Raw genomic sequence first — 26,214 nt, 5'->3', positions numbered from 1 at the left:
GCGTTTTGGCAAAACCTCACCGAATTTTTTTTGTCGGATTCGGGTGTGTTTTGGATTCGGGTGTTTTTTTCAAAAAACACTAAAAAACAGCTTAAATCATAGAATTTGGGGGTCATTTTGATCCCAAAGTATTATTAACCTCAAAAACCATAATTTACACTCATTTTCAGTCTATTCTGAATACCTCACACCTCACAATATTATTTTTAGTCCTAAAATTTGCACCGAGGTCGCTGTGTGAGTAAGATAAGCGACCCTAGTGGCCGACACAAACACCGGGCCCATCTAGGAGTGGCACTGCAGTGTCACGCAGGATGTCCCTTCCAAAAAACCCTCCCCAAACAGCACATGACGCAAAGAAAAAAAGAGGCGCAATGAGGTAGCTGTGTGAGTAAGATTAGCGACCCTAGTGGCCGACACAAACACCGGGCCCATCTAGGAGTGGCACTGCAGTGTCACGCAGGATGTCCCTTCCAAAAAACCCTCCCCAAACAGCACATGACGCAAAGAAAAAAAGAGGCGCAATGAGGTAGCTGACTGTGTGAGTAAGATTAGCGACCCTAGTGGCCGACACAAACACCGGGCCCATCTAGGAGTGGCACTGCAGTGTCACGCAGGATGTCCCTTCCAAAAAACCCTCCCCAATCAGCACATGATGCAAAGAAAAAGAAAAGAAAAAAGAGGTGCAAGATGGAATTGTCCTTGGGCCCTCCCACCCACCCTTATGTTGTATAAACAAAACAGGACATGCACACTTTAACCAACCCATCATTTCAGTGACAGGGTCTGCCACACGACTGTGACTGATATGACGGGTTGGTTTGGACCCCCCCCAAAAAAGAAGCAATTAATCTCTCCTTGCACAAACTGGCTCTACAGAGGCAAGATGTCCACCTCATCTTCACCCTCCGATATATCACCGTGTACATCCCCCTCCTCACAGATTATCAATTCGTCCCCACTGGAATCCACCATCTCAGCTCCCTGTGTACTTTGTGGAGGCAATTGCTGCTGGTCAATGTCTCCGCGGAGGAATTGATTATAATTCATTTTAATGAACATCATCTTCTCCACATTTTCTGGATGTAACCTCGTACGCCGATTGCTGACAAGGTGAGCGGCGGCACTAAACACTCTTTCGGAGTACACACTTGTGGGAGGGCAACTTAGGTAGAATAAAGCCAGTTTGTGCAAGGGCCTCCAAATTGCCTCTTTTTCCTGCCAGTATAAGTACGGACTGTGTGACGTGCCTACTTGGATGCGGTCACTCATATAATCCTCCACCATTCTATCAATGTTGAGAGAATCATATGCAGTGACAGTAGACGACATGTCCGTAATCGTTGTCAGGTCCTTCAGTCCGGACCAGATGTCAGCATCAGCAGTCGCTCCAGACTGCCCTGCATCACCGCCAGCGGGTGGGCTCGGAATTCTGAGCCTTTTCCTCGCACCCCCAGTTGCGGGAGAATGTGAAGGAGGAGATGTTGACAGGTCGCGTTCCGCTTGACTTGACAATTTTGTCACCAGCAGGTCTTTCAACCCCAGCAGACCTGTGTCTGCCGGAAAGAGAGATCCAAGGTAGGCTTTAAATCTAGGATCGAGCACGGTGGCCAAAATGTAGTGCTCTGATTTCAACAGATTGACCACCCGTGAATCCTTGTTAAGCGAATTAAGGGCTGCATCCACAAGTCCCACATGCCTAGCGGAATCGCTCCCTTTTAGCTCCTTCTTCAATGCCTCCAGCTTCTTCTGCAAAAGCCTGATGAGGGGAATGAACTGACTCAGGCTGGCAGTGTCTGAACTGACTTCACGTGTGGCAAGTTCAAAGGGCATCAGAACCTTGCACAACGTTGAAATCATTCTCCACTGCACTTGAGACAGGTGCATTCCACCTACTATATCGTGCTCAATTGTATAGGCTTGAATGGCCTTTTGCTGCTCCTCCAACCTCTGAAGCATATAGAGGGTTGAATTCCACCTCGTTACCACTTCTTGCTTCAGATGATGGCAGGGCAGGTTCAGTAGTTTTTGGTGGTGCTCCAGTCTTCTGTACGTGGTGCCTGTACGCCGAAAGTGTCCCGCAATTTTTCTGGCCACCGACAGCATCTCTTGCACGCCCCTGTCGTTTTTTAAAAAATTCTGCACCACCAAATTCAAGGTATGTGCAAAACATGGGACGTGCTGGAATTTGCCCATATTTAATGCACACACAATATTGCTGGCGTTGTCCGATGCCACAAATCCACAGGAGAGTCCAATTGGGGTAAGCCATTCCGCGATGATCTTCCTCAGTTGCCGTAAGAGGTTTTCAGCTGTGTGCGTATTCTGGAAAGCGGTGATACAAAGCGTAGCCTGCCTAGGAAAGAGTTGGCGTTTGCGAGATGCTGCTACTGGTGCCGCCGCTGCTGTTCTTGCGGCGGGAGTCCATACATCTACCCAGTGGGCTGTCACAGTCATATAGTCCTGACCCTGCCCTGCTCCACTTGTCCACATGTCCGTGGTTAAGTGGACATTGGGTACAGCTGCATTTTTTAGGACACTGGTGACTCTTTTTCTGAGGTCTGTGTACATTTTCGGTATCGCCTGCCTAGAGAAATGGAACCTAGATGGTATTTGGTACCGGGGACACAGTACCTCCAACAAGTCTCTAGTTGGCTCTGCAGTAATGATGGATACCGGAACCACGTTTCTCACCACCCAGGATGCCAAGGCCTCAGTTATCCGCTTTGCAGTAGGATGACTGCTGTGATATTTCATCTTCCTCGCAAAGGACTGTTGAACAGTCAATTGCTTACTGGAAGTAGTACAAGTGGGCTTACGACTTCCCCTCTGGGATGACCATCGACTCCCAGCGGCAACAACAGCAGCGCCAGCAGCAGTAGGCGTTACACGCAAGGATGCATCGGAGGAATCCCAGGCAGGAGAGGACTCGTCAGAATTGCCAGTGACATGGCCTGCAGGACTATTGGCATTCCTGGGGAAGGAGGAAATTGACACTGAGGGAGTTGGTGGGGTGGTTTGCGTGAGCTTGGTTACAAGAGGAAGGGATTTACTGGTCAGTGGACTGCTTCCGCTGTCACCCAAAGTTTTTGAACTTGTCACTGACTTATTATGAATGCGCTGCAGGTGACGTATAAGGGAGGATGTTCCGAGGTGGTTAACGTCCTTACCCCTACTTATTACAGCTTGACAAAGGGAACACACGGCTTGACACCTGTTGTCCGCATTTCTGGTGAAATACCTCCACACCGAAGAGCTGATTTTTTTGGTATTTTCACCTGGCATGTCAACGGCCATATTCCTCCCACGGACAACAGGTGTCTCCCCGGGTGCCTGACTTAAACAAACCACCTCACCATCAGAATCCTCCTGGTCAATTTCCTCCCCAGCGCCAGCAACACCCATATCCTCCTCATCCTGGTGTACTTCAACACTGACATCTTCAATCTGACTATCAGGAACTGGACTGCGGGTGCTCCTTCCAGCACTTGCAGGGGGCGTGCAAATGGTGGAAGGCGCATGCTCTTCACGTCCAGTGTTGGGAAGGTCAGGCATCGCAACCGACACAATTGGACTCTCCTTGTGGATTTGGGATTTCGAAGAATGCACAGTTCTTTGCTGTGCTGCTTTTGCCAGCTTGAGTCTTTCCATTTTTCTAGCGAGAGGCTGAGTGCTTCCATCCTCATGTGAAGCTGAACCACTAGCCATGAACATAGGCCAGGGCCTCAGCCGTTCCTTGCCACTCCGTGTGGTAAATGGCATATTGGCAAGTTTACGCTTCTCCTCCGACAATTTTATTTTAGGTTTTGGAGTCCTTTTTTTACTGATATTTGGTGTTTTGGATTTGACATGCTCTGTACTATGACATTGGGCATCGGCCTTGGCAGACGACGTTGCTGGCATTTCATCGTCTCGGCCATGACTAGTGGCAGCAGCTTCAGCACGAGGTGGAAGTGGATCTTGATCTTTCCCTAATTTTGGAACCTCAACATTTTTGTTCTCCATATTTTAATAGGCACAACTAAAAGGCACCTCAGGTAAACAATGGAGATGGATGGATTGGATACTAGTATACAATTATGGACGGGCTGCCGAGTGCCGACACAGAGGTAGCCACAGCCGTGAACTACCGCACTGTACTGTGTCTGCTGCTAATATATAGACTGGTTGATAAAGAGATAGTATACTCGTAACTAGTATGTATGTATAAAGAAAGAAAAAAAAACCACGGTTAGGTGGTATATACAATTATGGACGGGCTGCCGAGTGCCGACACAGAGGTAGCCACAGCCGTGAACTACCGCACTGTACTGTGTCTGCTGCTAATATATAGACTGGTTGATAAAGAGATAGTATACTCGTAACTAGTATGTATGTATAAAGAAAGAAAAAAAAAACACGGTTAGGTGGTATATACAATTATGGACGGGCTGCCGAGTGCCGACACAGAGGTAGCCACAGCTGTGAACTACCGCACTGTACTGTGTCTGCTGCTAATATAGACTGGTTGATAAAGAGATAGTATACTCGTAACTAGTATGTATGTATAAAGAAAGAAAAAAAAACCACGGTTAGGTGGTATATACAATTATGGACGGGCTGCCGAGTGCCGACACAGAGGTAGCCACAGCCGTGAACTACCGCACTGTACTGTGTCTGCTGCTAATATATAGACTGGTTGATAAAGAGATAGTATACTCGTAACTAGTATGTATGTATAAAGAAAGAAAAAAAAAACCACGGTTAGGTGGTATATACAATTATGGACGGGCTGCCGAGTGCCGACACAGAGGTAGCCACAGCCGTGAACTACCGCACTGTACTGTGTCTGCTGCTAATATATAGACTGGTTGATAAAGAGATAGTATACTCGTAACTAGTATGTATGTATAAAGAAAGAAAAAAAAACCACGGTTAGGTGGTATATACAATTATGGACGGGCTGCCGAGTGCCGACACAGAGGTAGCCACAGCCGTGAACTACCGCACTGTACTGTGTCTGCTGCTAATATATAGACTGGTTGATAAAGAGATAGTATACTCGTAACTAGTATGTATGTATAAAGAAAGAAAAAAAAACCACGGTTAGGTGGTATATACAATTATGGACGGGCTGCCGAGTGCCGACACAGAGGTAGCCACAGCCGTGAACTACCGCACTGTACTGTGTCTGCTGCTAATATATAGACTGGTTGATAAAGAGATAGTATACTCGTAACTAGTATGTATGTATAAAGAAAGAAAAAAAAACCACGGTTAGGTGGTATATACAATTATGGACGGGCTGCCGAGTGCCGACACAGAGGTAGCCACAGCCGTGAACTACCGCACTGTACTGTGTCTGCTGCTAATATAGACTGGTTGATAAAGAGATAGTATACTCGTAACTAGTATGTATGTATAAAGAAAGAAAAAAAAACCACGGTTAGGTGGTATATACAATTATGGACGGGCTGCCGAGTGCCGACACAGAGGTAGCCACAGCCGTGAACTACCGCACTGTACTGTGTCTGCTGCTAATATAGACTGGTTGATAAAGAGATAGTATACTACTAATATTATATATACTGGTGGTCAGGTCACTGGTCACTAGTCACACTGGCAGTGGCACTCCTGCAGCAAAAGTGTGCACTGTTTAATTTTAATATAATATTATGTACTCCTGGCTCCTGCTATAACCTATAACTGGCACTGCAGTAGTGCTCCCCAGTCTCCCCCACAATTATAAGCTGTGTGAGCTGAGCAGTCAGACAGATATATAATATATATAGATGATGCAGCACACTGGCCTGAGCCTGAGCAGTGCACACAGATATGGTATGTGACTGACTGAGTCACTGTGTGTATCGCTTTTTTCAGGCAGAGAACGGATATATTAAATAAACTGCACTGTGTGTCTGGTGGTCACTCACTATATAATATATTATGTACTCCTGGCTCCTGCTATAACCTATAACTGGCACTGCAGTAGTGCTCCCCAGTCTCCCCCACAATTATAAGCTGTGTGAGCTGAGCAGTCAGACAGATATATATAATATTATATATAGATAATAGATGATGCAGCACACTGGCCTGAGCCTGAGCAGTGCACACAGATATGGTATGTGACTGAGTCACTGTGTGCTGTGTATCGCTTTTTTCAGGCAGAGAACGGATTATAAATAAAACTGGTGGTCACTATCAGCAAAACTCTGCACTGTACTGAGTACTCCTAATGCTCCCCAAAATTAGTAAATCAAGTGTCTCTCTAATCTATTCTAAACGGAGAGGACGCCAGCCACGTCCTCTCCCTATCAATCTCAATGCACGTGTGAAAATGGCGGCGACGCGCGGCTCCTTATATAGAATCCGAGTCTCGCGATAGAATCCGAGCCTCGCGAGAATCCGACAGCGTCATGATGACGTTCGGGCGCGCTCGGGTTAACCGAGCAAGGCGGGAAGATCCGAGTCGCTCGGACCCGTGAAAAAAAACATGAAGTTCTGGCGGGTTCGGATTCAGAGAAACCGAACCCGCTCATCTCTAGTGTCCACAGTGGCAGAAGTAACATGCATAACTCAGAGGATACCCCAATAAAATGATGTACACATTGCACATGTATAGCGGTTGTCCATGTGTATAGCATCGGTGGCAATGCAGAGATCTATACAGAGATTACTGCATTGTGTTCTCCCTAGGGGATGTAGTTGGTATCCCGACAGCCAATATCCCAAATGTAAGTATGCCAGGAAGGGTTAGGCTGCGGGGGGAGGGTTAGGGATAGGGTTAGGATGGGGTAAGGGAGGATTATGGTTAGGGTAGGGTTAGGGTTAGTTTATTTGCGCCATCTGTCAGGATTTTAGCAGTCGGAATGCCGGTTATTCTGACCACTAGCATCCTGACTGCCGATACCCCAACTGCTGGTATCCTGTACCCAACGCCTGCCTTGAACATGAGAAGAACCACTTTAAGAACAGAGCATCGGACAACTGAGCAGTATGCAGCTTACATTCATAGACAGCCGGTATGCTTAATTTTGTGGAATCATCTACATCATTACATCAAGAGATTTTGGAAGAACAGATAAAAAACCACCTCCGTCCACCAAATCCTTGCTATGGAATTTCCTCAGATAAGACTGGGAAAATGTTTTGCAAGTAAGAAGATCTGTACTATAAAATATACAAGAGTAAAACAAACACACACGTTTACAAGTAGGTGCAGGATGGTTCCAGTTCCCATTTTCTGTGCACTTGGCAAGATGTTCCCCTTGCAGACTATACCCATCATTGCAGCGGTACGTCACTGTGCTGTCAACATTGACATTTTCATACTGAATGCGTCCGTTTTCTAACTGATTCGGGATTTCACATCTTGTCTCTGAAAAAAGAAACTTGTTAGGCTACAGTCTATGTACTAACATAACTCCTTACACAAAGACATTACCTTAGGCTTTGGGATGGTTTTCTATTGGACTAAGAGATCACTAATCTGCAGATTGGATCATGGTACAGTATTTACCATTTTCCGTATCAAATGTTTTATGTGTTTTTTAAAGTATTAACTGTAGTGTCTACCACATATTCCAAAATAATCATAATCTTTTATAATGTATAGAAGATGATGTATTCAAAGATAGAGTCTTATTATAACATACTTGTAAGTATTTGTAGGGGCAATACATTTTAACAGGTGCATGCCAGCACATATTATGCATTGCACTTGCACTACAGGGAAAGTGCGTGTCCTTATCTTCTAGGTGGCATGTTGCATCTTCCCCTCCTGTGAGTTCATCTTATACCAGCCCTTTACCAACATTGAGGAGCAACAACCAGCAGCTGCAAAGGTATCAAACTGGCAACTGTTGACCCCCAAAGTCAGCTGGTGTGCCACAAGCCAGCACCTGTGTGAAAATGAAGACACTTATGTCACTCATTCAGAATCTCATTTAGAATTCAGAGCAAAGCAGCAAAAGAAGTAAATTTGCACCTTGGCAAAGCCAAGCTGCACTGCAAGGAGGAAAATAAGAATTTACTCACCGGTAATTCTATTTCTCGTAGTCCGTAGTGGATGCTGGGAACTCCGTAAGGACCATGGGGAATAGCGGGCTCTGAAGGAGACTGGGCACTCTAAGAAAGAATTAGGACTACCTGGTGTGCACTGGCTCCTCCCTCTATGCCCCTCCTCCAGACCTCAGTTAGGGAAACTGTGCCCGGAAGAGCTGACACAATAGGGAAGGGATCTGGAATCCCGGGTAAGACTCATACCAGCCACACCAATCACACCGTATAACTCGTGATACTATATCCAGTTAACAGTATGAACAACAACTGAGCCTCACGAACAGATGGCTCATAACAATAACCCTTTAGTTAGGCAATAACTATATACAAGTATTGCAGACAATCCGCACTTGGGATGGGCGCCCAGCATCCACTACGGACTACGAGAAATAGAATTACCGGTGAGTAAATTCTTATTTTCTCTGACGTCCTAGTGGATGCTGGGAACTCCGTAAGGACCATGGGGATTATACCAAAGTTCCCAAACGGGCGGGAGAGTGCGGATGACTCTGCAGCACCGAATGAGCAAACTCAAGGTCCTCCTCAGCCAGGGTATCAAACTTGTAGAATTTTGCAAATGTGTTTGAACCCGACCAAGTAGCAGCTCGGCAAAGTTGTAAAGCCGAGACCCCTCGGGCAGCCGCCCAAGAAGAGCCCACTTTCCTCGTGGAATGGGCTTTTACAGATTTAGGATGCGGCAGTCCAGCCGCAGAATGTGCAAGTTGAATCGTGCTACAGATCCAGCGAGCAATAGTCTGCTTAGAAGCAGGAGCACCCAGCTTGTTGGGTGCATACAGGATAAATAGCGAGTCAGTTTTCCTGACTCCAGCCGTCCTGGAAACATATATTTTCAGGGCCCTGACTACGTCCAGTAACTTGGAATCCTCCAAGTCCCCAAGTAGCCGCAGGCACCACAATAGGTTGGTTCACATGAAAAGCTGAAACCACCTTAGGAAGGAATTGGGAACGAGTCCTCAATTCCGCCCTATCCATATGAAAAATCAGATAAGGGCTTTTACATGACAAAGCCGCCAATTCTGATACACGCCTGGCCGACGCCAAGGCCAACAGCATGACCATTTTCCACGTGAGGTATTTTAGCTCCACGGTTTTAAGTGGCTCAAACCAATGCTACTTTAGGAAATCCAACACCACGTTGAGATCCCACGGTGCCACTGGAGGCACAAAAGGGGGCTGAATATGCAGCACTCCTTTAACAAAAGTCTGAACTTCAGGCAGTGAAGCCAGTTCTTTTTGGAAGAAAATCGACAGAGCCGAGATCTGGACCTTAATGGAACCCAATTTTAGGCCCATAGTCACTCAAACGCAGCCGCGGTAAGTCTTGGAACAGACAGGGCCCCTGCTGCAGCAGGTCCTGTCTGAGCGGCAGAGGCCATGGGTCCTCTGAGATCATTTCTTGAAGTTCTGGGTACCAAGCTCTTCTTGGTCAATCCGGAACCACAAGTATCGTTCTTACTCCTCTCCTTATTATTCTCAGTACCTTGAGTATGAGAGGCAGAGGAGGGAACACATAAACCGACTGGTACACCCACGGTGTCACTAGAGCGTCCACAGCTATCGTCTGAGGGTCCCTTGACCTGGCGCAATATCTTTTTAGCTTTTTGTTGAGACGGGACGCCATCATGTCCACCTGTGGCCTTTCCCAACGGTGTACAATCATTTGGAAAACTTCTGGATGAAGTCCCCACTCTCCCGGGTGGAGGTCGTGCCTGCTGAGGAAGTCTGCTTCCCAGTTGTCCACTGCCGGAATGAACACTGCTGACAGTGCTAACACATGATTTTCCGCCCATCGGAGAATCCTTGTGGCTTCTGCCATCGCCATCCCGCTTCTTGTGCCGCCCTTACAGTTTACATGGGCGACCGCCGTGATGTTGTCTGACTGGATCAGCACCGGCTGGTGTTGAAGCAGGGGTCTTGCCTGACTTAGGGCATTGTAAATGGCCCTTAGTTCCAGAATATTTATGTGTAGGGAAGTCTCCTGACTCGTCCATAGTCCTTGGAAGTTTCTTCCCTGTGTGACTGACCCCCAACCTCGAAGGCTGGCATCCGTGGTCACCAGGACCCAGTCCTGTATGCCGAATCTGCGGCCTTCTAGAAGATGAGCACTCTGCAGCCACCACAACAGCGACACCCTGGTCCTTGGAGACAGGGTTATCAGCCGATGCATCTGAAGATGCGATCCGGACCACTTGTCCAACAGATCCCACTGAAAGATCCTTGCATGGAACCTTCCGAATGGAATTGCTTCGTTTGAAGCTACCATCTTTCCCAGGACTCGCGTGCAGTGGTGCACCGACACCTGTTTTGGTTTTAGGAGGTCTCTGACTAGAGATGACAACTCCTTGGCCTTCTCCTCCGGGAGAAACACCTTTTTCTGTTCTGTGTCCAGAACCATCCCCAGGAACAGTAGACGCGTTGTAGGAACCAGCTGCGACTTTGGAATATTCAGGATCCAGCCGTGCTGTTGTAGCACTTCCCGAGCTAGTGCTACTCCGATCAACAACTGTTCCCTGGACCTCGCCTTTATAAGGAGATCGTCCAAGTACGGGATAATTATAACTCCCTTTTTTCGAAGGAGTATCATCATTTCGTCCATTACCTTGGTAAACACCCTCGGTGCCGTGGACAGACCAAACGGCAACGTCTGGAATTGGTAATGACAGTCCTGTACCACAAATCTGAGGTACTCCTGATGAGAAGGGTAAATGGGGACATGCAGGTAAGCATCCTTGATGTCCAGTGATACCATGTAATCCCCTTCGTCCGGGCTTGCAATAACCGCCCTGAGCGATTCCATTTTGAACTTGAACCTTCTTATATAAGTGTTCAAGGATTTCAAATTTAAAATGGGTCTCACCGAACCGTCCGGTTTCGGTACCACAAACATTGTGGAATAGTAACCCCGTCCCTGTTGAAGGAGGGGTACTTTGGTTATCACCTGCTGGGAGTACAGCTTGTGAATCGCCTCCAGCACCGCCTCCCTGTCTGGGGGAGTAGTTGGCAAGGCTGAATTGAGGAAACGGCGAGGGGGAGACGTCTCGAATTCCAGCTTGTACCCCTGAGATACAACTTGTAGAATCCAGGGATCCACCCGTGAGCGAACCCACTGGTCGCTGAAGTTCCGGAGACGGGCCCCCACCGCACCTGGCTCCACCTGTGGAGCCCCAGCGTCATGCGGTGGACTTAGAGGAAGCGGGAGAGGACTTTTGTTCCTAGGAACTTACTGTTTGGTGCAGCTTTTTCCCCCTACCTCTGCCTCTGGGCAGAAAGGACGCGCCTTTAACCAGCTTGCCTTTCTGGGGCCGAAAGGACTGCACCTGATAATACGGTGCTTTCTTTGGCTGTGAGGGAACATGGGGTAAAAATGTCGACTTCCCAGCCGTCGCTGTGGAAACGAGGTCCGAGAGACCATCCCCAAACAATTCCTCACCCTTGTAAGGCAAAACCTCCATGTGCCTTTTAGAATCCGCATCAGCTGTCCACTGCCGAGTCCATAATACTCTCCTGGCAGAAATGGACATTGCATTTATTCTAGATGCCAGTTGGCAAATATCCCTCTGTGCATCTCTCATGTGTAAGACTACGTCTTTAATATGCTCTACAGTTAGCAATATAGTGTCCCTGTCAAGGGTATCAATGTTATCAGACAGGGAATCTGACCACGCAGCTGCAGCACTGCACATCCATGCTGAAGCAATAGCCGGTCTCAGTATAATACCTGAGTGTGTATATACAGACTTCAGGATAGCCTCCTGCTTTCTATCCGCAGGCTCCTTTAGGGCGGCCGTATCCGGAGACGGTAGTGCCACCTTCTTTGACAAGCGTGTGAGCGCTTTATCCACCCTAGGGGATGTCTCCCAACGTATCCTATCCTCTGGCGGGAAAGGGTACGCCCTTAGTAACTTTTTGGAAATTACCAGTTTCTTATCGAGGGAAACCCACGCTTCATCACACACTTCATTTAACTCTTCAGAAGGGGGAAAAACCACAGGTTGCTTTTTCTCCCCAAACATAATACCCTTTTTTGTGGTACCAGGGTTAATGTCAGAAATGTGCAACACATTTTTTATTGCCGTAATCATTAACGGATGGCCCTATTGGAATGTACACTAGTCTCATCGTCGTCGACACTGGAGTCAGTATCTGTGTCTGCCATCTGAGGTAGCGGGCGTTTTTGAGCCCCTGATGGCTTTTGAGACGCCTGGGCAGGCACGGACTGAGAAGCCGGCTGTCCCACATCTGCTATGTCATCAAACCTCTTATGTAAGGAGTTAACACTGTCACGTAATTCCTTCCACATATCCATCCACTCAGGTGTCGACGCCGCAGGGGGTGACATCACATTTATCGGCACCTGCTCCGCCTCCACATAAGCATCCTCATCAAACATGTCGACACAGCAGTACCGACACTCCGCACACACACAGGGAATGCTCTGACTGAGGACAGGACCCCACAAAGTCCTTTGGGGAGACAGAGAGAGAGTATGCCAGCACACACCACAGCGCTATAAATCACAGGGATGTACACTATAATGAGTGATTTTACCCTATAGCAGCTGTATATATATATATATATATATATATATATATAGTATTTGCGCCTAAATTTAGTGCCCCCCCTCTCTTTTTTACCCTATTGAGCCTGTAAACTGCAGGGGAGAGCCTGGGGAGCGTCCTTCCAGCGGAGCTGTGAGAGGAAATGGCGTCAGTGTGCTGAGGGAGATAGCCCCGCCCCCTTCACGGCGGACTTCTCCCACTTTTTTTATGGATATATGGCAGGGGATTTTACACATATATAGTCTTAATGACTATATTATGTGTATTTTTTGCCAATGTAAGGTAATCTTATTGCAGCCCAGGGCGCCCCCCCCCCAGCGCCCTGCACCCATCAGTGACCGGAGTGTGAGGTGTGCATGGGGAGCAATGGCGCACAGCTGCAGTGCTGTGCGCTACCTTAATGAAGACCGGAGTCTTCAGCCGCCGATTTCCTGGACGTTCTTCTTGCTTCTGGCTCTGCAAGGGGGAAGGCGGCGCGGCTCCGGGACCGGACGACCGAGGCTGGGCCTGTGTTCGATCCCTCTGGAGCTAATGGTGTCCAGTAGCCTAGAAGCCCAAGCTAGCTGCAAGCAGGTAGGTTCGCTTCTCTCCCCTAAGTCCCTCGTAGCAGTGAGTCTGTTGCCAGCAGATCTCACAGAAAATAAAAAACCTAAATATACTTTCTTTTCTAGAAGCTCAGGAGAGCCCCTAGTGTGCATCCAGCTCGAGCCGGGCACAGATTCTAACTGAGGTCTGGAGGAGGGGCATAGAGGGAGGAGCCAGTGCACACCAGGTAGTCCTAATTCTTTCTTAGAGTGCCCAGTCTCCTTCGGAGCCCGCTATTCCCCATGGTCCTTACGGAGTTCCCAGCATCCACTAGGACGTCAGAGAAAATGAAAATACCCGGATGGCTTTGAAGCTGGGGGATGAGGGCACAACTTACAAACTATAGAGAGAAGGAATCCAACCCTGGGGTGCTGACCCACTATTCCTCCTCCAGCAGTATCCAACATATCCAAAGTATAGAGAAAAGGTGCATTCACCAGGGACTTTTCATAAACATACTGTAGAGTTTGTTACTCATATATCACCAATACAGTGTCATAGGTTGATGTTTCGGTTAACGAATGTAACCTTCATCAGGACATATTCCACCAGCCAAAAGGAGAGAGACGCACTGAACACTGCCATGAGCCACCATTTATACCGTCATGCTTGATTATCAGTGGACAAAACCACAAGGACCTTCCGTGTGAGAGTGACACAACATAAGTCGGATATAAGACTGGCATATGAGGAAGGAAACACTGACAAGCCAGTAGCCTCACTCTTTCTACATATGGGTAATCAGACTAGCACTTTGAAATACATGATTATTGATTGGGTACCTCCATCAAAGAGAGGAAGTGACAGGAGCCTGTTACTTTTGAAAAAGGAAGCCAGATGGATTCACCAATTGGATACAGCGACCCCTAAGGGCTTGAATGAATTCAATCATTTCAACGTTTTCAGAAATTGATGTCACAACTAATTGGATATGCTCTTTTTTTGCTTCCCTTTTTCCCTCCTTTTGATCCCAGTTTTTGACAGTTGCATGATTATTTTTTTGGTCCATTGATGTTTCAATATTGTGAACCTTTGCTATGATCACTTAGATGTATTTCATGTTGTTCTTCTATTACTGTATCTTGTATGGTAACTGGTGCTATGAGCCCTTTTTTTATACTCTATGCTTTTATCATTACTTTTATAATTATATGATGTCCTGTAATATCATTTGTGCCAAACACTTTCAGGTACATGGAACACATGCATCACTTCCTGTATGCGTTCCACTAGTAGTACTACAACTTCCTGTAACTGGTTCCGTATTGGAGTGTTGTATGAGCTGCGTACAGCATTTCTGGCCAGTGGAATGCATACACTGCAAATTGGTGCTTTTCTTTGGTTTTTAGTATTTGTGCGGTCAGCTATTAGGTATTGTTATGCTATATACATATAGCAGCCACCTAACTTGATGCTATTACACGGATAACTGTGCTTAATAATGATCGTCATTATTTCTGGTCCCTTCAACTGGTGGTGTTGGGGGAGGAGCTGTTAATCAAGCATAATGGGTAAAAATGGTGGCTCATGACACTGTGCAGTATGTCTCTGTCCTTTTGGCTGGTGGGATTTGTCCTGATGAAGGTTACATTTGTTAACCAAAAAGTCGATCTAATAAACTGTACAGTAAATTTATGATAAGTCCCTAGTGAGTGCAACTTTGTTCTACACTGTGTGTGTGTGTGTGTGTGCGTGCGTGCGTGTATGTGTATATATATATATATATATATATATATATATAGTTTACATACCCTGGAGATTTTGGCCTGATAACATGCACACAAGTTGACACAAACGGGTTTGAATGACTACTAGAGGTAACCATCCTCACCTGTAATGTTTGCTTGTAATCAGTGTGTGTGTATAAAAGGTCAGTGAGTTTTCATCCAGTGCTGCACTGACGTGTCTGGATTCTGAGTCATGGGGAAAGCAAAAGAACTGTCAAAGGATCTACGGGAAAAGGTAATTGAATTGTATAAAACAGGAAAGGGATATAAAAAGATATCCAAGCAATTGAGAATGCCAATCAGCAGTGTTCAAACTCTAATTAAGAAGTGGAAAATGAGGGATTCTGTGGAAACCAAATCACAGTCAGGTAGAGCAACAAAAATTTCAGCCACAACTGCCAGGAAAATTGTTCGGGATGCAAAGAAAAATCCACAAATAACTTCAGCTGAAATATAGGACTCTCTGAAAAAAAGTGGTGTGGTTGTTTCAAGATGCACAATAAGGAGGCATTTGAAGAAAAATGGGCTGCATGGTCGAGTCGCCAGAAGAAACCCATTACTACGCAAATGCCACAAAGCATCCCGCTTACAATGCTCCAAACATTACAGAGACAAGCCTCACAACTTCTGAAACAAAGTAATTTGGAGTGATGAGACCAAAATTTTACTTTTTGACCACAACCATAAACGTTACATTTAGAGAGGAGTCAACAAGGCCTATGATGAATGAAAGGTACACCATTCCTACTGTGAAACACGGAGGTGGATCGCTGATGGTTTGGGGATGTGTGAGCTACAAAGGCAATGGAAACTTGGTCAAAATTGATGGCAAGATGAATGCAGCATGTTATCAGAAGATACTGGAGGAAAATTTGCACTCATCAGCCCGGAAGCTGCGCATGGGACGTACTTGGACGTTCCAACAGGACAATGATCCAAAACACAAGGCCAAGTCAACCTGTCATTGGCTACAACAGAAGTGAAGGTTCTGGAGTGGCCATCTCAGTCTCCTGACCTCAATATCATTGAGCCACTCTGGGGAGATCTCAAACGTGCAGTTCATGCTAGACAGCCCAAGAATTTACAGGAACTGGAGGCTTTTTGCCAAGAAGAATGGGCAGCTTTACCATCTGAGAAAATAAAGAGCCTCATCCACAACTACCACAAAAGACTTCAAGCTGTTATTGATGTTAAAGGGGGCAATACACGGTATTAAGAACTGGGGTATGTAAACTTTTGATCAGGGTCATTTGGGTAGTTTCAGTTGTCATTATGATTTAAAAAGAGTAAACACAGTTGTTTGACAATAAATGGCTTCACCCAACCACTAACCATGAGTGAAAGAAAAGTTTGTGAGTTATCATTCATATTCTCTGACAAATGGCCAGAAAATCACAAATTCTGCTAGGGTATGTAAACTTATGAGCACAACTGTATATATATATGGAATCGGTATGTTTTACTGACAAGACGGCCCACGCTTCAGGTTATATTCCCACTTGGTTGGTGGCGTTCACCCAGCAACCGAGTGGGTATACCCTGTGGAGGACGGGATTCCGTCAGTTGGTATTTCAGTGGCTGCCAGAATTCCAGCGCCTGTCACCTGAACACCGGAATCCTGACAGACGGTATTTTAACTGCACTATATATATATATATATATATACATACAGTATATAGTTAGGATGATTCAAAACATATCACTTCTTTCACATTTCTGATAGTTATCAATGTACATACAATGAGCTGTGTGACTTTACAATTCTATTATCACCACTGTATACAGTATACAGTACCTGCACTTGTGTGAAAATAGCTGCTATCTCTGATTGTATCTACAGGGATAGTGGAGCATATTTTTGCCCTGAAAAGTATATTATGAAACGAAAAAACATAAGTACCATACATATTTTTATCAGTGTGTAATCTTACTATCTTCTATTCCACTTATTTATTTTAGCCATTTACCCGCTAGTACTATTTTCATGAAACCATTTGCTCAGTTTTTAAGACTGGACTGTGAAGTCAATGAGGGATGACCTTGGAACTTGTCATTTTTACTGTACATCACTTCCTTTCTTTGGCTGTGTAGAATTACAGAGCACAGCGTTGTGCTGGTTACACATACATCCCTCAAGTTTAAAAGGCACTGTAGTCTGATGATCAGGGTTGCAAAACATTTTTATTGATGACCATTCTGAATTTAGATAGCTATGAGCAGAGTGTAAGAAACTATGTAAGGATATGAAATGTCTATAAAGTAGTCCTTTAGCAGAGTGGAATATAGCAATAAGCAGCACAATATGAGGTTGTCTGTTACCTTTACATTGTGGCAGAGGGAGACTCCATGTTCCATCAGCCAGGCATGTTATACTCTGTGTTCCAACAAGATGATATCCAATATTGCATACACAGGTGATATTACTTTTGTATGTATTCCCAGTGGAAATGAAATTAGCATTTTCGACAGATGGGAGAGGTCCACAGATTATACCTAAGGTAGAGAAAGTAGCAGTTTGCCCTTCAATTCCCATTGTTGGATTATAATATCACTTATGTTAATGTAGCTATGGGGCTCTGTGTTGCATATATTATGATATAAATAATACTGGGTACACACTAATAGATATATCTGCAGATCAATTGATTTGCAGATACATCTATGAATGGACCGGGCAGTTTGTTGAGCATACACACTGCCTGATCCATCGGGACTGACGTCATGAAGTGGGCGGGCACACACAGCGATGCGCCAATATATCGTTAGATATACTGGCTGTCGGCTGTGCTTCGGGGCCGATGCAATATGTCTGTGAACGACAGCATTCACAGACATATCGTTCATACACACTGGCCGACGTATCCGCGATATATCAGCTGTTCAATAGTGTGCACGCACCATTACTGTGCTTTGGGGCAAGACATAGAGGGCTTCATAATGGCCTGTAGCCAAGTTCCAGTAAATATTTCATTTTATCATACCTATGATACTTTGTTATGTTTTACAAATAGTGGGGTGTTCATTTAATTGGTATACCTGAATTTTGAAGGCATGTGTTTACATGAAGTTGTTTCTATCAAAGACCTGGTGTATACTTTTTAAAATGATATACTTTAAAATACTGTAATGCTGAATGGAAGTTTCTCCAAGTATCAGGGCTGTAACTAGGGGTGTGCGAACGAAGACAGTACACAAGGTGAAGGTCCTAGGGGACACTGTCACTGCTCTGAACCACCTGCATTTGGCCTGCAGTCTGAAGAGCTTCCCATATTCAGGGAGCAGAGCAATCGTCCTGCTATGGCACTGGCAAGCACTGGGCCTACTTCAGAGATGTATGCAAACTTGATGGTGGGGTTCCTACGCATGCCCAGAACCCGTTTTGTGCATGTGCAGAACGGGTGCTGCATCATCGCACGCAGTGCCCCCTGAGTTGCAGTCTGATTGACAGACGAGTGGGTGGTGCTGGGCAGCTTTCCCTAAAATAATGGAGCATCTCTCCTGGGGAGTGCCAATGCCAGGGCCTGCGTTTTCCCTCCTGCTGCATTAGTATCCAAAGGCGCAGCAGTGGTGTAATGTGCGTCCATCTCTGAATCAGGCCCATTGCCCAGAACTTGATTTCCTTCTTCAGATGACAATAATGTATTGGTTTGTACGTCTTCCAGCAACGTTTACACATATGATCATTGAGTACAACATAACACGTATGTACACTCCTCTGTGCATTGGATACAATTGCTCATAACAGCTTTATGTTGTTTTCAAAGTGGACAAACGCTTATAAGCAACGAGTAGTCTAACTATAAATTGTTTATTACACTAGCAAAAATAATCAGCTGAGTTTATGCTCTGGTCTTCTGTGTACAAGAGGCTGATAATATCAAATAAAGGGGGTTGATGTATCAAACAGTGAAAAGAGTGGAGAAGTTGCCCAAAGCAACCATTAAGCATGTGCCTATCATTTCATAAGGTGTACTTGATAAATGTTTCCTCAAAGCTGATTGGCAGCTATGGGCAACTTATCCACTGGTCCACTCCTCTACTCTTTCCAGTGCTTTATACAGTATATTAACGCCACAGATTTGTCTGAGGAACAGTGGAAGGACATTAAGTGGCCTGCGTGCCTTCACTTAGTAATGCTACTTATTTCTTTGTTTGGAGATCAGGGTTGCCGGAGGAGGCAGTACTAATGACAGTTGCTTCTCCTCTGTGTCAGAGATAGTCTGTGACTGCGCTACTGGGTTGTGAAATCACAAAATCAACATATTTTTGACAAGACATTTCCTCATGCCAAATTCCACACATCTCCTACACTCCCAATACACCTTTTCTTCAATCTCCACAGAAACAACAAAGTATCAGCACTCTGATCATCTCACCCTACAGCCTGTCTTCTGATCCTAGCTCACCTTTTAACCTGTCTCTCTTCCTGGCATATTTCCATACTATTTTATATATGTCCTTATATTGCTAAAGAACTGCGCTCTATCTAGCCTATTTATCTCCTCCTCTAACAACTACTTATCTCGCCTCTCACTCTATTATCCATTTTCTGCAGTTCTGCTTCTGCTCCTAACAGTCTGCACTCACAAAACCCTTCCCCGGATTGGCCTTCATGACACAGGTCTCTCCTGTTTCACTACTTACCTATCAAACTGCTACATTACCTCTGACACATCCTCTCCTTCATTTCCACAGGAGTGTACTGGACTCTGGGCCTAATTCATGTTTGCACGCAATGCCAATGTTTCTGCACTGGAATGATTATCAGCAGACTGTGCATGTGCCAAGATACCTTTGCGATTGTGCTCGCAGTGAGGATTACATCGCAAAGTGATTGCCAGGAAGGGGGAGTTAACGGGGAGTTGCAGCAAAAACGCAGCTGTGGCATGGCCATTTTTGGTGCATGTATCTGCATGTACATGTATGTAGAGAAACACGGCACCAGCGTCACTACTGCCACAGCCAGTCTGCTAAGCCATAGGTCTACCCTTACAGTTCCTCATTAGCGGCAAATGTATACGCAGTTGCGAATGAGTTTGTGATGGCTCCGGTGGGCATCTCTTTTCATTTCAGGGCAGGAACTTCATTTCTGTAGCCTAAACAAAATCGCATTTGCTAAAGCACGTGCATACAAACATGAAATACTGTAGGCCCTCTGTTTTCTCACTACATATCTTCTTTCAGGAAACTACTTTTCTTATTCTGCCACTTTTGGGATGCCAAGACCAAATATACTTTCTATCTTGACCCTCTCCCCCTTCTGTATTTAGTATTAGTTAGTGTATAACCAACTGTCTCTCTTCTATCTCCACAAGTATGACTCACAGCTTTCTGGAGCTCAGTATGTTCAAAACAGAGCTCATCAACTTCCCACCTCCCATTAATGTCCCTTAACATTAATAGCACTACAGTTTCCCAACTAGGGGTATGCGAATGGGGCCAACGCCCAGGATGCAGGGCCTTGGACTGGCACCTGCATCCAGCAGACTACAAGCACCCGAGGCAGCAAGTACCCTGCTTCAGAACTGCCTTGCCCCCCTCAGCGTGATATCATGACATAATGTGTTTGGGAGCGGTGGCAGCCCAGGGGGGCACAGATCCCTGCTCCGGAGCTCACAAAACTTGTCAGCTTCCCTGCTCCATCCATTATGAAGATTTGCAACATTTCCTAAATTAAATATACAGTACTATCAATTTACTTACTCACACACGTAGGGGGAGATGGACGCCACTGCTTATCCACGTGACAGATTCTACGGCTCGGTCCATGAAGTTCATACCCTTGGTAGCAACTATAGTGTAGTTCATCTTCAAAAAAATAGCTTGTACCTTGAATGAATCCATTCTCCAACGTTTCAGGAGGATCACAGAAAATTCCTAAAACAAAAGGGTAAGCTGTACTAAAAGACAAACCGTGATATTTAGAAAAGGCCAAACAACCAGACATCAGTATGTCGTTTTTGAAATTACCAGATCAAAATTCAAATTTTGACTCATGGAAACATTACAAATCACGCAATGTATGAATCTGCAGCTTTATAGATGGCTCAGCTAGGCAAGATAGCTCAAATCGCATACAACTATCAGCAGTTAGGAAAGAAAAGATTGAACTGTGTATTACAGAACACTGCCCCCTTGTATGCTGATAAAGCTCTGGCTGGGCCAGCTTGGTGAATTGTCAGGACAAATGGCATTGGCAATATAATATATTTCATAATTTTAACACTAATGGTTAGGCCGCAACTGACAGCTCCATGTCAGTGTTGCGCTGGGACTGCGGTACATGGCTATGGTTTTACAGTCAAGCTTCAAACTCCATGTGTGAAAATCCTACTATGGAGGGGGTGCCACTTCTGAAGGAATGCTGCTGCTAAGTGTGTGTGTATGTAGGGGGCAGCATAGGACACCCCCCGGACTTGCACCAGCCCTGCGCCTCCTTTCTTGATTCAGCTTCTGATTCTGCTCTTGCTTATTTCAATTAGCCTATATATGAAGTATGGATATTATGTATATTGATGGTTAATAATGGAGTCAAGCTGGAGTAATCTAGCATGGAGATGAAACTCTCACCCAACACATACAGGCCATACTTACTAACTCTCCAGAATGTCTGGGAGACTCCACAATTTCCGGGAGTTTAGCCACCCTCCCATATATCACTCATTTCCTTACTACGAGGCAAGTGGGAAGGTGTGGCATTGCAGAGTTGCAATTACACAAATTGTATCTCCATGCCCTTTGCAGCTGCCATAAGACCACCCTTCTTGTAATTCCATAAAGCAGGCAAGTATGATGCAGGTATTATACAAAAGCTGCATCAATACTGCTGTCGCACTAATTATCTGTATTTCTTGATTCTACCCAAAGTGATCCTCTCAAAACCTTATACAGCTACATGTCCCATAGTCAGGACCAAACCACACACCAGTCTGCTAACTAAAAGACCTTCTCCACATCACAAGGAAATACTCCCAATCAGTGGTGGATACCTATGGGCTGCAGCCCCCCACCCCCTAGTGAAATCCTCCAACTCAGTGAGCCAGTTGCAGTCTGTGACTAAACTGGCTACACTGTGACCCGCAGTGACTTCATACTGGAAGTGCTACCTGACAATCCCATACATGACAGACAGCCCCAGGGGGAGGTGATTTCTCCCTCTACTCTGGGACTGCGAGGCTGGACTGCGATTAGCAGAGAGCATGCTTCCAGTTTTTCGTTCAGCCAAACCCAGCTTCTATGGGCTGCAGCTGATGCAGCCCATAGAAGCTGGTGTTTTGCGCACGCGCAGTCCCACCACCGCTTGTGCACCGGTCCTGGCACCTGCCAGATCCATTGTGCAGGTGCCGGGACCCGGCCATCCCGTCTCTGTCTCCTTCACTCCTGCCAGCATCATGGACAGCTGCAGTTCCCCTCATCAAAACAGGCTGGAGCTGCGGCTGCTCCCAATACACTGCTCTCCTGCACACACCTGGCCTGTTAAAATAGATAAAACTAACAGTACACTCCAAACAGGCAAACCCAATCTATTTTTAATTTTACCATACAGTTTTTATCTAAAATGCATGCAGTTTTGGGGTAAAAAGTGCAAACCAGAACACTTTGCATTTCAGTGTTCATCCTCCAAAAAGCCAAATATCTGGCAGGTTGGCTCTGAGACTCATATGCAATGCATGGCGGTTGTAAATCACATACAAAACCTCTCCTTAATAAAAAGAATTAAAAAGTGTGTCTTTTAAAATAAGAAATAGAATAATAAAGGAAGAAAAAAAATCACATGACTCAGTCACTCATTTTGCAATGTTTTGTTGGGAGGCGCTCATGAGACCGCCTGTCAGGATCCCAGCAGTCACAATGCCAACGCCAGAATCCCGACAGACGGTGAAATCCCGCCGCCGGAATACCGACGCCACAGACTTCTCTCCCTCTGTGGGTGTTCACGACACCCATAGAGGGAGAATAGATCTCATGGCAAGCGTAGTGAGCCACCATGCCCACAGTGTACAGAGCACAGCGAGCCTGCAAGGTGCTTTTTGCGGTCGTCTTGCTGCCTGCATACTGGTCTCGCCGACAGCGGGATCCCGGCCACCGGTAAATGGTTTGTATTCCGTTTTGTTCCTATTGTACACATGAATCCTGTTACTAAGTTAATAAGACTGCTGGTGAGGGGTGTATGCTTATGTTAGACATAGTTTTTACAGTATGCTAAGCGGTGTAATAGACTGCCACCTCGCAAGTGGTTTAGCAATGTAAAAAAAGGAGGAATGCACATGTATATGCACATAAAGAGAAAAAGGCTGCATGTATACAAAAATATTCACATATTTTCTGGTCTGGGATATATTCTTCCAGATGGATGACAAAGGCAATATGAATAGCAGTATGGGCCCCTTGTATTAACTTTATTCTTCTCTATTTTTAAGCTTTCCCAGATCCACTTACTATAACTAAACAAGTACATGACACTCAGTATCAATAATCTTTCCGTTTTCACACACCAGTGCTGCTGTCCATTGCCACTCGTTGCACTACACAGAGTTTATTCATGCCAGACATCATTACTTTTTAAAATGTAAATACTGCCCTGGTTGCAGTGTGTAGAGATAATTGTTGATGTACAATAGAGATGTAGAATCTGCTTGTTAGTAAGAGGACACTATAATTGCATTATGACGATGTTAAGTTGTCAGGTCATCGTCTCATTGAACTACACATCATTTTAATTGCTGAGCTTCTCACCTTAACAGTCATTCATGTACCATAGGAAATATGGGTTCATACTGCTTCTCTTTATAATGATGGGCTCCTAACTTCCTACCAAGTGAAATTCGAGGCGCTACAGTTTAAAAAAAAAAAATAACTCTGTCTTGCAAATGAAACCTTGGCCTGCGTTATCTTATCATGTATATCTATGTAGGTGCATTTGCATAGAAGCCACAGTACAACAACAGAGAAAAAAAAAAATTCACTGCACTTTTGTAAATTAACCTAACGATGAACAATGAAACACAAAGTCTTACGTTTGCACTGAGGATCGGCTCCACTCCACGAGCTGTCCGCCTCACAAACTCTTTCAGTAGGTCCCTGAAGGAAACAGAAGCAGGAATACATTAATACAGAACAGTTTCACAACAAATACACAACTGTCAATCACTGGTTTTTTTTACTGCTTTTTGTATGCTTTATGTTTTGTTAAAATATGTCAATTACAGTAAATCTGCTATATGTAATATTGGTGGCAGACATTTTTAAGATTAACAAGTCTGTCTTAGTAGAATTCTTACAGCATTCTTAGAGGACCTGCCATGTTATAAAATTCATAAACTGCTTGCACATAATAAAGTTTTTTTTCATGAACTCTGCATACATAATAAAACAAATGTATAAGTAGACTATTAGGGAGGTATCCAATTACCCGCAATAGTGTCACAGCCGCTAAAACGGGTATTTTTCACATTTTTTATTACTGCTATCCAATTAGGTCCCGCGTAAAGCTGTGTACCTACAGTATGTATTTTCGCAGCACTTATCGCAGGTCTAGGGGACATTTTTTGCGGATTATACTTTGCATGCCTTCAGGACGCGAAGCATAATCCCCGATTAGTTACAACATCGGGAATCAGCTCCATCTTATTGGATAGCCCCTGGTCGCAGCTAATTGGATACCCCCTTTACAATGTTTCAAATGTTTATGTTTCCTTTGTACATCATTGGTGCAATTGTGTATATTACTTAGCTGGGCAGGTATAAGGTAATTGCTCACCCGTCCAGAGACCTCTCTAATTTCCTTTATAAGAACTTTAATCAGTTTTACAAATGTAGCAGTGTAGCCTGTAACAGCCGGAATGGAGAGGTATACTGGCTGACGGGATGCCGGATGTCAGTACACCTACAGTGGTATCCCATGTGCCCGTATACCGGCACGTAGGCAGCGAGTCCACCTCGCAGGCTCGATGCGCTCGCCACAGGTTCTATTCCCACTCAACTATGGAGTGGGGGGGGGTGTCAGCATTCCGACCACCGGCAATATGTCAGCTGTCGGGATTCCGGCGTCGGGCTCCTGTACGCCGGGATCCCAACAACCGGTATTATAACTACATCCTGTAACAGCCATTAGATATGTGCACAAGAGCAGCATGTGGAAAACAATACTAATCACAAAACCTGTAGCAGAAACTCGTGAGAAGTGTCATACAATACATTGAGTACCTAAGAGTGCAGCATGTTTGAAAGAATGCCTGTTATTTGCAAAAGGAAGAAATAAAGGAGAAATAAAACAGGTGTATGGTTAAAGGGGAAGTGGAATGCAAGTGGGGAAGGAAGGGAAAGGATACTGAGGCGAGCCCTGAGGACCCAGGGAACCTCATGAAAAAAATGGAAAATCATAGTGGTTTGATATGCGTATGCAACACAAACCATAAAGCAACGACACAGAAGGTCTAAAATCCCATTATTGGTATGGATTTGATGAAATGAACTCATCCAATAAAGATACATTCCCCCCATGGTAATAGAGTGTGAGAATTAGGAAGTGAGAGATTTTGTGAGAGCTCTCCTGATTTTTTAAATGTGGCATATATATACATACAAAAAACAGGATAAATCTCACTTTCTGATTCTCACACCCTATTACCCCACCCACCCAATATCTGGGTACATTTATGGGCTGTGTTCATGTATGCAGATATCTGTGTCCATGCTATCAATGTACCATCATTTATTGTCTAGAGATGGGGGCCGTCAATTTCCAATGACTAGCTATAAGGCACCTGGCTGCACTCAGGATCTGAGAAGTAGGGTTACTGGAGGACTTAGGTAAGCCATCGGTAGGCAGGCCCAAAAGAAATAATGGGGGGTTGCATTCCTCTGAGCCAACTAAGATGCCATGAATTTCTGAGGACAAACACATTCTTGCAGACATTAAAGGCAAGACGGGACACCCTGCCAAAGGTTATGTCAAAGAACGCATAATTCACTGATATCCAGGCCACGGTAAAAGAATAAAGAGCTATTATTCCCTACAAGAAATCTCCCCTGAACTCAAAGTGATGTGGAATATCCAGCATAAAGGGTTAACTGATTCTAACAAAGGTTTTATCTATGTTGAGAGAAAACACTAGCGATTGGGATTTCTGGGGATTAACAAGCGTACTAGTACTGAAGTAGGCCTTTTTGCCAAGGACTAACCCTACATGATGGCAATGTACAAACTAGGATAACACAGTGGTCTGATGATCAACAAGAATGCGTGCATATATGTTGACACAAATGCTTAACAGTAGTAT

General features: G+C 45.1%; 1 protein-coding gene across 1 annotated transcript in view; it reads right to left on the bottom strand.

Moving 5' to 3' along the window:
• SVEP1 (sushi, von Willebrand factor type A, EGF and pentraxin domain containing 1) overlaps positions 1 to 26,214 on the bottom strand; it is a 598,519-nt gene that overhangs the window by 77,405 nt on the left and 494,900 nt on the right. Inside the window, exons 41-44 of the mRNA XM_063914219.1 lie at positions 23,950 to 24,013; positions 20,636 to 20,809; positions 17,252 to 17,425; positions 7,184 to 7,357 (exon numbers count right to left, since the gene is read on the bottom strand). Of these exons, the coding sequence (XP_063770289.1) occupies positions 7,184 to 7,357; positions 17,252 to 17,425; positions 20,636 to 20,809; positions 23,950 to 24,013 (586 nt within the window). The remainder of the gene's footprint in view (positions 1 to 7,183; positions 7,358 to 17,251; positions 17,426 to 20,635; positions 20,810 to 23,949; positions 24,014 to 26,214) is intronic.

Source organism: Pseudophryne corroboree, chromosome 1 (assembly GCF_028390025.1).
Source record: "Pseudophryne corroboree isolate aPseCor3 chromosome 1, aPseCor3.hap2, whole genome shotgun sequence".
In the NCBI taxonomy this organism is placed as follows: Eukaryota; Metazoa; Chordata; class Amphibia; order Anura; family Myobatrachidae; genus Pseudophryne; species Pseudophryne corroboree.
This window is presented reverse-complemented; position numbering and strand designations above follow the sequence as displayed.